The sequence below is a fragment of the Cyrtonyx montezumae genome, unplaced genomic scaffold (genome assembly GCF_038088225.1).
Source record: "Cyrtonyx montezumae isolate F1298 unplaced genomic scaffold, pur_monq_1.0 scaffold_6, whole genome shotgun sequence".
Classification (NCBI taxonomy): Eukaryota; Metazoa; Chordata; class Aves; order Galliformes; family Odontophoridae; genus Cyrtonyx; species Cyrtonyx montezumae.
Window position 1 is genome coordinate 9,961,780 of NW_027072067.1, and position 14,624 is coordinate 9,976,403.

Genomic DNA, 14,624 nt, shown 5'->3' on the forward strand with positions numbered 1-14,624 from the left:
TTTTGTCTTAAATTTATCTTGGTGTATATACGCATACATAGATTGGGATTTGTGGTTGTAAGATTTCATATCCCCATCATTGTAAGAGCATGAACTGCTCCTTTTTTCTTCTCCAAGACATTGCCATGTGATGAAGAACCAGAAGGAACTTGCCTTTGGGGGAAATAGTAGCATTTTGTATGCCCAGCTGCACACCTTAATTAGTTCTATTATTAAATTTCGGTCGGTGGCCCTGTCTGGCAGGGGGCTGGAGATTCATGATCCGGGAGGTCCCTTCCAGCCCGTGCTGGTCTGTGATTCTGTGAAGACTCCAGTCACTTTAAGACCAGCTCTGGGGATAAGTACTCGACAGAATACGCAGAGTGATCTCAAACACTTCCCCGGTACCATGCATAGAATCTTCTTCCAAAGAGAAGCAGCCGCCATTCATCCTGGCGGTGCACGGCGCTGTGTGACGTCACTTAGTATCTGCGTGACGTCACTGCTCCTCCTCCCCCCCGCTCCCTTCCGTCCAATCAGCGAGCTGTTCACAGCGCGAGTCGCGGCGACCAATGGCGGAGGCGCTTGCGTCCGGAAGCGGTGAGCCGGCGCCGGGATTGACCCTCGGGGGCCACCGTAGGCGCGGGCGCCCATTGGTCGGGGAGGAGAATTGCTCGTCGACGATTGGCTGCGGCGCGGCGCGCGGGCTTCCGGCCGACGGGGCTGCGGGGCCCCGCTGCTCTCGGCATGGCCGCGCAGCCCCCGCTCGGGCCGCGGAAGCGGAGCGGTGCCGCGCTGTGCGGGGCGGGATGGCCGCGGGATCCCGCTCCGGCCGCGGCGCTGGGGAACGGCCTTCCGCCCAGCAAACGTCCCAAGGGATCAGCGGGGGTCGGGACGGCGTTGGCGGAAGACCCCTTCGGGGACAACGACGACTTCACGGCGGACGATCTGGAGGAGATCGACACGATCGCTTCGCAGGCGCTGTCGCAGGACGCGGCCGGCCGGGCCCCGGCCCCAGCGAGCCGCCCGCAGAACGCGTGGGGCAGGGCCGCGGAGCCCGGAGGTCAGCGCAGGGCGGCGCGACTGTCGCGATAGCAGCGCGCGTGGTGCCGGGGCGGGCGAACGGCGGAATCACTGCGGCCCGAATCACTGCTCTCCCGTTCTCTCTCCGCAGCGGGCAGCGGTGCGGGCAGCGGCCATCTGCGAGGTGCGTTCCAGCTGCAGGTGCTGCAGGCCCAGCACGAGGACGCCCGGCGGAAGGTCAGCGCCGGACCCGCTCCCCTCGGCCCCCGGGGTGGGTGGGTGAGGTGAGGGCTTCGCTTCCTCAGAGCGCTTCACCTCGAGGTGGTTCAGGATCCGCGCACGCTGTGTATGAAGAGCGTTCTAAGGAAGCGGTGCTTTGTGCCTCGGGCGTTTCAGATCAACAAATGCTGCTCTGTCCACTTTCTTCTTTCCTGTTCCTCTTCCCTTCTGTGCTGCAGCCGAAGCTTCTCTGTGCCACTGAACAATTTGAGAAAGTGCATTTAAGGGGATGGTGTTACTGTGCTTTATGGAAAGGCACCACATAGAACACACAGTCATAGAATCACGACCTTAACGGCCATCTATCCGACCCCCTGCAGTGAGCAGGGGCACCCATCGCTCCATCAGCGTTCAGAGCCCCACAGCCTGAGTTCAGTGTCTGCAGGGGCAGAGCACCACTGCCTCTCTGGGCAGCCTGTGCCACTGCCTTCCTGCCCTCTCTGTAGTAACTCCTTCCTCAGGTCCGATCCAGTTCTCCCCTCTTTTAGTTGGAAACCATTTCCCTGAAAGAAAGGGACAACAGCAGTGCAGAAAATCCCACAATCTCTGACAGACACCAAGACGTTATAATTCTATTAGAGAAAGTCATGGAGCCTGATTTAATCAGAAAAATAAAATAGAAGCCACATTGCAGAATTTCTAAACGCAGCACGCTCAATCTTTGACCAGGTAGAGGGTGATACAGATACTTCGGGCTGAATGCACTGCTTAATGGAATTCATTTTTTTGCAGCTGAAAGAAATGCAGGATGAAATTCTTACTAAAAACGGGGAAATCAAAGTCTTGCGTGACTCAATGCAGCAGATGGCGAACACTATGGAGGAGCAGAGAAGATCATACATGCTACTGGAACAGCAGCAATCTCAGAACCTCAGTGAAAAAGAGAGAGAGTTCTCCAAAAAGGTTTGTAGCCCTGTCGGTCACCCCCACACCACGTGCAGTCACATGTGTGACTTCAGTGGTACCACAGTCGATTCAGTCAAAGGAAGAACATTTCGGTGGCACTTCCAAGCATGTTTTTATTTGTTATGCAGAAGAAGACAGTTACAAGAACCTGCCAGTGCACTTCTTCTGCCAAAATGTGAGTGAAGCTAAGGTGGCAGTTCTTTTTTTGCTTGTTTTTTTAAGCAAACCCCAGAACATTATGATTGGAATGTATTGTAAAATGGAAAATGAGACAGAACATGCTATGCGACTCATATTGCTGCTCCTGTTGCAGTCATCTTTGTGAGATGACAGTTCTCTGAAGAGGACAGTGCTGCTTTTGTGCCATTAGTGGCCTCACTGTGCTCGTACTCTTGTGGCACTTGGTCTGTCTTGCCAAGTTATGCTGCAGTCCCAGCAATGCTTCTTGCCTGAGCCTTGGCACTTGGTCCTAAGCTAGTATTAATTGGATTAACATAAAAATGGAGAACTTGTGCAGAGATCACAGTAAGTAGCCTGTAACCTTGAAATCTTACAGAAATCTGTGTTGCTTTGCAGTTGGAACACCACTCACTGATTTTGTAACAGTAAAACTATCTCATTCTTTCAGATACTGTCACTGCAGTCAGAGTTGCAGTTCAAAGATGCAGAAATGAATGAACTAAGAACACAACTTCAGAACTGCCAAAGAATTAAACACATAACTCAAACGGTTGTAACACAAAGGTATGTATGGGTTCTGGAAAATAATCCGTGCTCCTTTTCATGCGTGCTTGAATTAGTACCAACATTTCCTTTCTTAGGTCCATCTCCTTAAAAAAAAATACAACCAAAGTCATTTAGTTGATCTAAACTGATCCTTCTGTGACAGAAACACAAAGGGTGTAGAGTGAAGTACCTCTGAAACATCAGTACTGCAAAAGCTATTAAAAAATCTGTTGTTTAATAAAATGCTTCCAAAGAAGATATCCACTCATCAAATTTGGGGGGGGGTATTTGTTGGTGTTTTGTTGTTGTTTGTTATTGTTTGTTTGTTTTTAGTAGCCCTAAAAAGAATTTTGCAATCCAGATGAAATCAGAAGGATGTTCTCAGCAGCCTGGAAAAAGATCTTTTCCTACAAAAGAGTCTTTCAATGCTGAAACTGCTGCCAGACCCTCCTCTTCTTCAGGAAACTGGTTTGCACAGACATCTTCCAGCAAAGAAGGTAAACGTGTGCACAGCTTGCAACAATTCTAGCTGCCTGTGAATGTTCTGCCTTAGATACAGCTCTCTGCACTGTGTGACTGAGCAGTTCCAGTAAGGTCAGTGCAGGAACAGAAGTGGTTCTTGTAGTGTGACATTGCTGATGTTCTGTAGAGCTCTGCCTCACATTTGCAGTGTGGTAAATGCCAAGGGGAGCAGGATGAAGTGTCTGTTGGCTCTCATGAGAAACTAATTTATTACGAGATGAACTGAAACATGCAAACTGTTATCTGTGTTTCTCACTCAGGAAGGAACAGGAAATAATTTGCTTATTGCTTATTAGGTCTACCAGTCAGCTCATAACATTTTCTATACTCCTGAGGTTTGGGTTTTGGTAATTGTTCTCCTTTTTTTTAGTATTTCATTGCAAATGGTGCATATTTAGCCATGTTAAAGTGAGCAGCTGCAGTAATTCTCACACAACTGTATCTTTAAATTCATTGACTAAAACCTAGGAAATGCACATATGCATTTACTTGAAGATTGTTGCAGTATAAAGAACACCATTTTTGTTTCATAGCAACCAACTGCAGTGTTGAGACAGTGGCATGTTGCCAGTAGGAAATAATGGAAGAAAGTGGGATGTGTCCCTGCCTACAGCAGGGGGTTTGGGACTAGACAGTCTTAAAGGTCCCTTCCAACTCAGACCATTGTATAATCCTTACTGGAATACTGATGAAACATCTGAGATTTTTCTGATCCTTACTGAGATTGATGCTACAGCATTCATTCAGAAACGGTGTGGGCAGTGTGTAACAGCAGCCTTAGAAGATTTCCTACAGCTCCTTTTTCAACTCATTAGTGTTTGCCTCTACTGAGTATTTTATATTGGCCTGCAGTCTGTGTTCTTACTGCACAACAGCTATGGCTAATTGAAGGTGTGTAGGTGCAGATGTATAAGCAGTTATTTCTCATATTTGAAAAATAATTACTGTTTGTTTTAGACAGTAAGATGCCCCATCCTGAATTGTTATCCACAAAGCAAGAAGCAATGGGACAAAATGGTTCTTGCAATTCTGTACATCAACAAAACATTCAAGGTAATGTATTTCTGGTAATACAGATATAATAAGCATAAAAAATAGATGAGCATTGCTGAGGAATGATTAGGATGCCATTAGTAAGTGCTGTCATACTGAGGAGTCTGCTGTGTGCAGTACTGCTGCGTGGAATTGTGGCTGGGGAATTAGCTGCTCTTACTTTTGGTTTTGCATTTAAACATTTCAGATTCTATTATCATCTTGAATCCCTGCAGCATTGGGATATTGTTAGTCTATTTAAGAACATTGTTTGCCTGGGTTTTGCTGTTTGGAAGGGTAGGGACCAAGATGTACACCAAGAGGCATCTTCCTGCCAGGCTGGCCAAGTTAAGATACAGTGATGTCTACTGTGAAGAGAACAGGAAAAATGTAGGTTTCCTATTTCTGGAAGTGAGAAGAATACATCAGCACTTAATATGTTCAATACATTATTTCCAGTTCGGAATTGCATTGCATGATTGCTTGATTTTAACATCTGGACTGGAACACAGAGAGCAAGGCACCAGGATGACTGTGTTGTAATAATCATTGGGATGGTAACGTTTTGCTTATAAAGGGACTGTCACTGAAATATCTGTAAATATCACTTGCTTCACATTTAAATCATGTTCTGTAGGATTTTCAGAAATAACGAACTTAAGATATTCTTTTCTTCCTGTATTCTGTCCTGTAAGATAAAGGAAAATTGATGATGACAAAATGATTTTGAAGTTGAGAGCACTATTGGAGAGATTAATCTTCTGAAATATTTTGCTGTTGTTGCAGTGGATGGAAAAGCTACTCCAAAGACAATCTCTCCCGGTTCTGCCTTGCTGAGCGCACTGCTGAAGCAGCCCCTTGTCTCTGGGTCATTGCTAGGGCTCTGCCATCTTCTCAGCAGCAGCACTGAGGCTCTGCCAGGAGCTCTGCTGCAGCCTGACCTTCTGGAGACGTAAGGATTGTGCTATATTGCTTCTGATGTGTTCCCAGAACAGTGGCATCCTCCGTAAGAAAGGAGTTCTGTGTAGGATACCTCATTCCTTGTTCATAGGTTCATTAGGTTGGAAAGGACCTACAAGATCATCTAGTCCAACCATCAATTGTTCAGTGCCTTTTGGCTGAGGCTGTTTAAGGCAGAACTTGGAACACTGTTCTGCATCTTTGGTCATCTGTCTTTGGTTATAGTAGATAGTAAACACTGGAGAAGCACTAGAATGAAAGCTAGGTTAATTATATATTAGGGGAAGGCACAGAAGTTAGGAAAACTTGGGAAGTGGCTATGAGCAACTGCTGCCCTTATCTTTTTAAGGATATATATATATATATATATATAATAAATTCTAAATTTAAATGTGAAATTGGATATAAAATCAACTGGCTGAATGTGGTTTTAAGGATCATGTTTATTCAGCAGATCTCTGTTGTTACTTGTGTGATGGCTCTTTTGTTGAGAGTCCTTTGTTTTGTATTTAACATTTATTTGGGCCTATAGGCTAACTTGTCAATCGCTGAATTCAGCAGGGTAGTTTAGAAAGAAATTAGTTGCTCAGAAAAGCTGGGTCGTACCCTGTGTTTTATGGGAGGGTACGCGTGATGGTAACTTAAAACCATTTTCCTGCACCTTTTGGCTTAGGAGAACTTATAATAAAGGTTTTTGGTACAGTCTGCTCATCTGCTCAACCCGTTTTACTGCTTAATAAAACTGTAACGAATGATGCTCATTGTCACTGTATTCCTTATTTATCATTACAGAAGATAAATGCATCAAAAACTTAATTTCACATTTAATGACATTTAAAATTATACTGTATTTCCAACATGTTATTCTCTAATTTTTTCAAGACTTTTTCTCATGAAATAGCTCTGATTTCATGGTACATTGTTAGTAGTTCCTGTGCCTAGCAGTGTTTATAGCAGTGTTTCCATTTCGTGAAGCAGCATATCTGTGTTTGAGCTCTGTAGCTGTGGTTTGAGAATAGACATCCCTGGCCTTACTATTATTTGCTTCAGAATGCAGATAACTACGCTGTCAACTATGTTCTCTACCTTTCCTTTTGCTCAAGTATTTTCTTTCTTTTGTTTGGGTAGGCAGTCCACACAGATGCCTGCCACCAGGACAGCCCAGGAGGAAGTTCCTCCTCTTGTGTCCCTGCAAGAAGCTCAAAAACTTGCTCTAACAGGACTGAACTTGATCGCTACGGATGATGGGCTGTCCGAAGGGAGCCCAGCAGGAAGTGGGAGTGAGGTCTTGTATCTGAAACCCTGCAAGATCCGAGGAGCTGTGCATCTCCTGCCCTTGGTGGAGCACCACATTGGCGCATACTGTCGAGCAGTACAATCTGCTGACAAGTCAGTAAATGCTTCTTGTGGAAACCATTCAGTGGTCTCTTCCAGAACCAGCACAAATAAGGTGTCGAGTAAGGAGGACTTCAAGTTATCTCTTGAAGAAACAACGGTTCTGTCGCTAGGTGTTCTTTATTATTTGGTATTTTATAGTTGGGACGTTGTCCACACATTGCTGTCTAATGAGGTGGGAAAAAATTCTACTGTTGGAGAAGAACAGATTACCAAGGCGGATAAAAACACACTGTGTGATTGTAAAGATGACAGGACACAAGGAGGGCTGCCTGAAGCTCCACGAGATGCTGCTAGTAATGTTCAAACACAACATTCTTTGTTCAAAAAGCTGCTCCAGGTTCTAGCTTTTTCTGCCACGGCAGGCTCCCGGACGGATAGCATACTGCAGCAAAGCCTGAAAGTTCTGGTAAAGCTAGCTGAAAACTCAACTATGGACTTGCTAATAAAGTAAGTCAGTAATAGCTTTACAGTGATTTCATGTTGTTCACTGGGTAGCAGTTTTCAGTGTTGAAATTCATTTGTGCAGGTGGCAGTAGGAAGTGTGAGACCTATGGCAGTGTCACGTTTCTCGGCACAGCTTTGGGATGCAGTGGAGGATCTTTCCACTGCCATGGCTGCTAATGAGTGTGATAATTGCCCCAGCTCAATAGTAAGATCTGCTTGTGTTGCATTTATACAAAGCAGATGCCTCCTTGCATGGATGTCACTTTGAAGTGAGACAGCTTCTTCAGTCTGTATGTGGTTGATCAGTTTTTTGTTCTAATTGCTGGGAGATGCGTAAGGAATGAAACCGTAAGGCTTTCTGCTTATTTATTCAATTTCTACTCTATGTTATAATGTTCAGAATTCTCATATTCTGTTTATAGATACATGAAGTATTTCTAACATTTGTTTATTCTGGTGGATAAAATGCCACTCCTGACAGCGTGACCTTTGTGGTCTAACGCATGGAACCATCGTAGGGACTGCAGGCTGCCTGCAAACTTAATAACATGTTTTTCAGCATCCTTTATTTCCGGTTTGGGAGTTGAGCTTGTGTTTTGAATGGCTCAAAAAGGTGTGCGTTCTGAAGCAGTGAATTTCTCTCAACCTGTCACTTTCTAACTTGCATTTCTCTTTGGAAGTTTTCAGCACCTCCTGAGCCGCCAGGTGCTGCTCCGCTGCCTGTGCCCGACGATCCCTCTGCACGCCGTTCTCTTGGCAGTGAAGCTGTTGTCCATACTTGCTCAGCACCACCTGCTGGTTGCTCACCTTTGTTCCCATTCAGGTACAAAATTGCTTCACACAGAATTGTTATCAGTCGAGTGTTGGTTAGCCCAGCCAGAAGTCATACAAATGCTTTGCTCTGAAGTCTTAACCCCCACGGCCCAGCCCTGTGTTTCCTGCAAGCTTGTCCTTGTGCTGAGTTTCAGCTGCTGTTTGAAGAGTATTTGCTCACTCAGTGTACGCTCAGTGCTTTGGTACCTCTGTGGATTTTTAAAAGTACTTTCCAGACAAATGTCAGTTATATTAAAAGTTGTTGAGGGGAAAAAAGGAATCTGGGGATTTGAAAGCTAAAAAAAAATATCGCCAACAATTGACTAGCTGAGAAAAGAACTGAGTCAGCTCTCTTCCAGATACCTGCCTTCTTCTTGCACTGTACACGTACAGCACGTCAAGACCGGATAAATCAGCCTCTGAGGTGTGCTGGCTGCAGCTGGAACAAGAGGTAACACCGTTAGGTCCCACGTTTTTTCCTGTTGAAGGGGTGAGAGGAGCAGGGCAATGCCTGAAGTGCCCAAGAAAGATCTTCAACAGTAACAGAAACTGAAAGTTTGAGGTTTCAGCATGGAATTACAGTGGCTTCTACAAATGACTGAAATTGAATCAGTAACTATTCTTCAAGATAGCACCAGTCATAGCAGTCAGAGGGAAGTCACTGAAAAAGCACAAAGGCTCCTAGGATGGCTGTAATGAATTCAAGGCTGCAAATGTTGTTTTGCTTTTAGGCTGACAGAGAGCAAGACCAGTGTACCATTTTGATCCTGTAATTTACTTCTGAGCTGTATATTTTGAGTTACTACACGTGAAATTTAGCAGCTGAAGACTTTTATTCACTGCGTTTAGTGAAGTGCTGGCAGGCTGCGAAGTTTTACAGCGAAAACTACACTAATTAGTTTTGGTGGGGTAAAAAAGATGCATCATTAAGAAAAGAACCAAGGCTGTTTGAAACCATTAACAAAACGTTTCTATTTCCCTTTGTTTGCACCTTAACAGTTTGATAGTTCTGCAGAAGCCTGGTACTCACTGTAACACAATCTGCATGTCGTTGTGACAGGTCGTCAGGCTCCTGACCACGTGTGTGCGGTGCTCCAGCCCAACAGTTTTACCTCCTGCTGCACACTGCCAGTGTAATCTGGAGGTATGTCACTGTAGCTACTGAATTTCTCCTGCTGAAAATATAAAGGCACTCCTAACAATGCTGGAGCAGCCTCTTACCCTTTTTAGCTACTGTACTTTAATGTCTGCCTTCTGGAAAGCTTGCTTTTGCTTTCTAGCATCTGAAATGCAGATGTCTGAAAAGAGTGATGAATGCAGTTCATAATGCAGTGCATTTTCCGCATCTGTGATTTTAGTTTGGGTACTCAGTCTCTTTTTTTCCTCTGGCAGGTGGTTAAGGCAGTAATAGTAATGTTACACCGACAGTGGACGAAGATTAGGAGATCTGAGAGCAGCCTGCGTGCACACAAGGAGCAAATCATTCAGTTTTTATGGGATGCTGTTTTACTCTTACACAGCCTATCTCAGAAAGATAAACTGTTTCATGAACACTGTTTGGAAGTACTTCACCAGTATGACCAAGCTATGCCAGGCATAAGAGCCATCCTCAGAAAAACTAAGAAACTGAGTGCCTGTGAAGGTAAATAAAGTCACACTGCAGTGTTGTTTTGTGATTTTGTTTTTTTTTCCTCCCTAACAGGTAAATAAAATACCACTTCTGTCCCATTTCTCATTTAATCATGGAATCATTAAGGTTGGAAAAGACCTCTGGGATCATCCTCCTGCCCACATCCCTCAGTACTGTACCACCATAGTTCTTGAACACCTCCAGGGACAGTGAGTCCCCCACCTCCCTGGGCAACCTGTCCCTAATAACAAATAGTTAATAGTCCTAATAAATAATTCTAATAAGAAAGAGCTGTGTTCCAAATGTACCAACCATGGGTGTTTTGTTAACTTGACCTAAAAGGGTACTTCCCAGTCTGAATGTTTCACCAACTTCATGACACAGAACCATGAGTTCTCTCTTCTCTCCGTAGAAATATGTCACTACTATCTGATCAAACAAAATCCTATGTCCCAGCATCTTGCAGAAGAATTATCTGCACTGTATGTTACCACATTTAAGATCATTCCAAGTCTCCAACTAATGTTACGCTTTTCCCCAGCGATTCTTCTTTCCCTGCATCCCTAACATCTTTATTTTCCTTCTTCCTTCCATCCACATCCTGCATTATTCCAAAAGCTTCTCTGGTCCACGTAACAGAGCTTTCCCTTTGCGTTGCACGCTTCCTGTGTCTGTTTCCTGCAGAGGTGCTTTTGCCTCTCCTCCCTGTTCCTTGATGCCTGCAGGTGCCTGCTGTCCAACCTATTGTGCAGTGCAGTGTCACTGTCTGAGTTAGCTGTCTCCTTGCTTTTTGCTTTTGCTGTAGCATACTGCAGGCAGCATTTTTTTGAAATACAATCAGATCCCAGCTATTAATTGTATAAAGTGTAAAAAAAACCTCTCTGAACTGTGGTTGTTGTTGTTGTTGCAGAGCTGATTTTGGATGAATTGTATCCTCCTGAGCCAGAAGCAGAAGATCAAGGAATGGACTCCAGTTAGCCAATGTGTGGCAGGGATCTCTGCTCACTGCCAGAGTCAGTCGGATCTAAGTCAGCTGTTCTCCCAAGCGGTAACTCAAAGGCTGTGCTCCAGTGCAGCACAACTAAAACAATTCTTTGTTGAGATTTTTCTACTTAAGTACTATCCAAATGTGGCTGAAAACAAACTGTGATGTTAAAAAAAAAGATTGCCACGCACTGTTTTGCTGTGCAAACCCACTGAAGGAACGAATTCATGAATGGTTCTGTTTATGAGCATCGACCTTCATGAAACTGCTGTGAATGGGATGGAAACCTTCCTGCGTGCTCCCCATTTTACTGTGGCTACAGCTGCATTTATGCTGAATTTCTGATGCCAAACATCCTGAGATGTTTGGGGTCACTGAGTTCCTATGCAAGTCTTGTGAGAGTGTTTGTTGTTTCTTTTGTAGCTGTAACACTTTCTTGCTTGAGATCCGTCACTTTTGTGTTGATATTAGTAAACTGTTTACTGTAATTAAAAAAAGCCATAATGGTAGAAATGACTTACTGTTGGCAGTTTGGTACAGAGCAGGAAATCCATAAAAGGCCCATACTCATCACCTGAGTTCACTCCTTTTTTCAGTCCCATGAATGTGCTGTATGTTGTCCATGAATGTACAATTACTAAGATGCTCTACCAGAAGCTACTGGAACCTGGAGAGGAACCATGTGGCATATGCTGAGGAGAGCAGTGTCTTACTGAGCAAAAGAGGTTTAAATCTTATGCAGAGTGACTTTTCTGAGCTGTATTATCTGGATCTGTGCTGTTGTGGAACTGAATGAGCAGTTGATTTCTAGGATATGGCACAAATGATTGGAGGAATTACTGTTGTTGTGCTCCTCCCGTTTGTTACCAGCTGTCAGAGTGGGCTGCAGTTAGCAGCTGAACCTTCAACCCTAGAAACAGAAGTGTTTAAGTGCTACTAAAAGAAGCCCATAGGTTTGTGGTGCAGCTGTGGGGGAGCTTCAAAAGAAGGAGCAAACCCTTCTTTAGACCAGTAGTGACCTTATATAGCATTTATAGGGAAGTGAAAAATTAAATATATAGCTGGTAAACATCTTAGCTTTCAGTAGCTTTGTTTTTATGTGGTATGTGCCTCCTTATGAAAACGCATGACACTTTTTTAGTGGTTGTGAAGGAAACTACTGCTCAGTATTCCTATATTTTCCTGTTAACAGGCTGCATATTACAGCTGTGTGAATTGGCATAAAATCCTGCAACAAGGGAAGAGGGACTCCTACCTGGACAGGTTGCAAGTAGGGCAGAAAGAGCACTGTTAGGTGTGTTCTTAGGTCACAGCTTAGTATTAAGAAATAAAAAAAGATAAAGCGATAAAGCAATAGTGAAAAGTTTATCCATTACTGTTTTTATGTGCTGTGTAACTAAACTAGCACTATACTTTCCTCTATAGGATGTGGGAAGCATATGAGGACTGTGGAGCCAGAACAAGCCATAGAGCACCACATACCTTCTCAGTGCCTCTCCTAAGGGGGCTGAAGGAGTGATGGCAGGAGAGCTAGAGTGAGGGAATGGCTACAGGCACAACTCTGAAACTCTGGTCTGGGTTCCCTTCCCTTTCCCTAAGGCCCGCTCTGGGTAGGGCTGGAGGTGTCCCAGAATTTCTTTTGCACAAAGAAGTTATCCCTGCTCAAATCTTAAAAGTTGTGAAGCAGAGATTGAGCTGCAGAAAGGACCTTTCCAGGCAAATCTTTCATCCCCTGTGCAGCCTTCGTGGTGTGAGGACAGCACACAGGTTGTGTGGCACCAGGCGTGCACTGCCTCCTGCAGTGCTGGTGCACCAGTGGCCTTCCTGCTCCAGCATCCAAAACAGGCCTGGCTCCAGGGATTGGAGTGAAGAGGAGAAGCAATACTACAGTGGGAGGTAGGCTCTTGGAAAATTGGGAAGCATCCAGTCCTAACCCAAAAAGGCTGTGTCGCGCCCTGCCGTGCCTGGGCAGGGAGCCCTGCTCTGCATGCCGAACATGCTCTTGGCTGTGCTCCTGCTTTTTGAGAGAACTTTCCCAGAAACAGCTGTGCAGGAATAACTGGTACAATAATCTGTCTGCAGCAGCCAGTCACTGCCAGACAAACGAAAGCATCTGTATGAATGTGGAGCTGGCAGCACAGTGCACGACCTCAAAGTAACACAGCTCGGATTGCTCTCATCAGAAACTCCCTGAAGAAATAACAGCATAGCAGCTCACCTTTCAAGGACAGATGAGACAAACAGCATCTGTTTTGCATCTTGCCAGGACTCGAAACACATTTGTGAGAAAGCAAGCTTTAATAGGTGAGGATGAGCAAACAGAGCATTGCCCGCAACATCTGCCCAAGCTGTGCAACCTCTGACTAATAAAGGATGTTCAGGGGAGTTCTTGCTCCCTATGGCTCCCTGACAGGAGGTTGTAGCAAGGTGGGGGTCGGCCTCTTCGCCCAGCTAACAGCGATGGGACGAGAGGGAACGGCCTCCAGTCGTGCCAGGGGAGGTCCCCGTTGGATGTGAGGAAGAACGTCTTGGCTGAAAGAGCGGTCGGGCACGGGCACAGGCTGCTGGGGGAGCTGGGGGAGTCACCGTCCCTGGAGGCGTTCAAGAACCGTGGGGATGTGGCACCGAGGGACGTGGGCAGGGTAATCTGTTCTGGTAAACATCTCGAGGTAACAGCTAGTTTATTTTCATGCAATTTATAATATTACAGTTGTATAACTGTTGAGATTTCTCAGCAGAGAAAACACAGAACAGGAATGCACGTTGGTATTCTGAGGATGCAGGTTGGGATATCAGAGGTGATTTCATACTGTGAACTGTTCTTTAGAGAAACACAAAAAGTGCATCGCTCAAAAACGTATCGCTCTTTTCAAGTCTTGTCTGACACTGCAAACCTCTGCCATTTCACAACCAGCAGGATGCATTTGCTTACCCAGAGCCAGAGGAAAAAAAAAAGAGGGAAGAGAAGGCGAGCGAATTGCAAGCAGAATTAACTGACAAACAAAACCGAATGTCTGTATGGGATTAAAAGGATCTTGAGCCGCTCTGTGAGCATTTGCAGGAGAGGAGGGAGAGCACCAGCATGTCAGACACTGAGAGGAGTGTGCAGAGCAGGCTGCTGCCGCTGGAAACCAGAGGGGCCTGGAAAGGCTCCTTGTACCAAGCACTGCCACAAGTTGTGCCTCAAACCTAAAATCCCCTTTCCAATAGAGGGATGTCCTTTAAAACAGCTGTAAGGAGGTGAGGCACGGGAGAATACTCCATTAACGCAGATGCCTGAGCTCCTGGAAGGTAAAATGACTCTTCAGCTTTATTTCATCTCTCCCACGTCTAACTCAGGTACATTCTCCCTCCTATAGGGCTTACCTATGAGCTGACACAGTTCCTGTGATGCATGCTGTGCTAACAATTAGGCCAAACAGTTATCAGAGGACAAAAGCAGGCCCCAGGACATTTGGTAGGGCAAACCTGACAAGCAATCAGACATGCCTGGATTTGATAATGTTTCCATACCGGAAAAAAACAGGATGTAATTGCTCATTTGGCAAAAACTACTTTATTTTTCCCTTTCACTGTGTCCAGCTCCTCCATCCAACCCGGCCCGGGCTTTCAAGGTACATGCCAAGTTCTGTTCTGCAACAATTCAGGCTGTAACTAAGGGGCCACCAATTACAAGTTATGAAAGCAAACAGCAGTGCTCCTCACTTAATTCTGGGCTCTCCAGTTCTTAGTTCAGCATTTTGCTCTGCTATACATTTTGCTTCAGATTTAGATGGTGAAGGTATCCAGTAAGCACTCAGTGATGGGTAGAGGGAGTTGGAATGGTTCAAACAAAGCTGCAGCTCTGGTCTCAGAGCCCTGCACACCGCCTTCCTGTGAACAGGAGGAGGATGTCACTTCTCAGTTTCATCTGTGTTGCAAAGACAC

The 14,624-nt window shown here is 45.2% G+C and overlaps 1 protein-coding gene across 3 annotated transcripts; it reads left to right on the forward strand.

Moving 5' to 3' along the window:
• Positions 1-726: 726 nt before the first annotated feature.
• On the forward strand, positions 727-10,710 carry ATRIP (ATR interacting protein). Of its 3 annotated transcripts, none has more exons than XM_065749231.1 (13): positions 727-1,042; positions 1,154-1,239; positions 2,014-2,184; positions 2,816-2,931; positions 3,247-3,410; positions 4,393-4,488; positions 5,254-5,419; positions 6,556-7,272; positions 7,950-8,092; positions 8,442-8,533; positions 9,143-9,226; positions 9,475-9,724; positions 10,623-10,710. In XM_065749231.1, exons 1-13 carry the CDS (start codon positions 727-729, stop codon positions 10,688-10,690), a joined length of 2,469 nt encoding a protein of 822 aa, XP_065605303.1. In that variant the 3' UTR covers positions 10,691-10,710. The 3 variants fall into 3 exon arrangements, with proteins under 3 accessions (XP_065605303.1, XP_065605306.1, XP_065605305.1); XM_065749234.1 differs by having other exon boundaries at positions 3,250-3,410; XM_065749233.1 differs by lacking the exon at positions 10,623-10,710 and adding an exon at positions 9,839-10,612.
• Positions 10,711-14,624: the final 3,914 nt, after the last annotated feature.

Coding starts and splice junctions, on each gene's coding strand:
- ATRIP (XM_065749231.1), top strand. CDS start 727: ATGGCCGCGCAGCCCCCGCTCGGGCCGCGGAAGCGGAGCGGTGCCGCG. Junction 3,411..4,392: donor GACATCTTCCAGCAAAGAAG/GTAAACGTGTGC, acceptor TGTTTGTTTTAG/ACAGTAAGATGCCCCATCCT. Junction 9,227..9,474: donor ACTGCCAGTGTAATCTGGAG/GTATGTCACTGT, acceptor TTCCTCTGGCAG/GTGGTTAAGGCAGTAATAGT.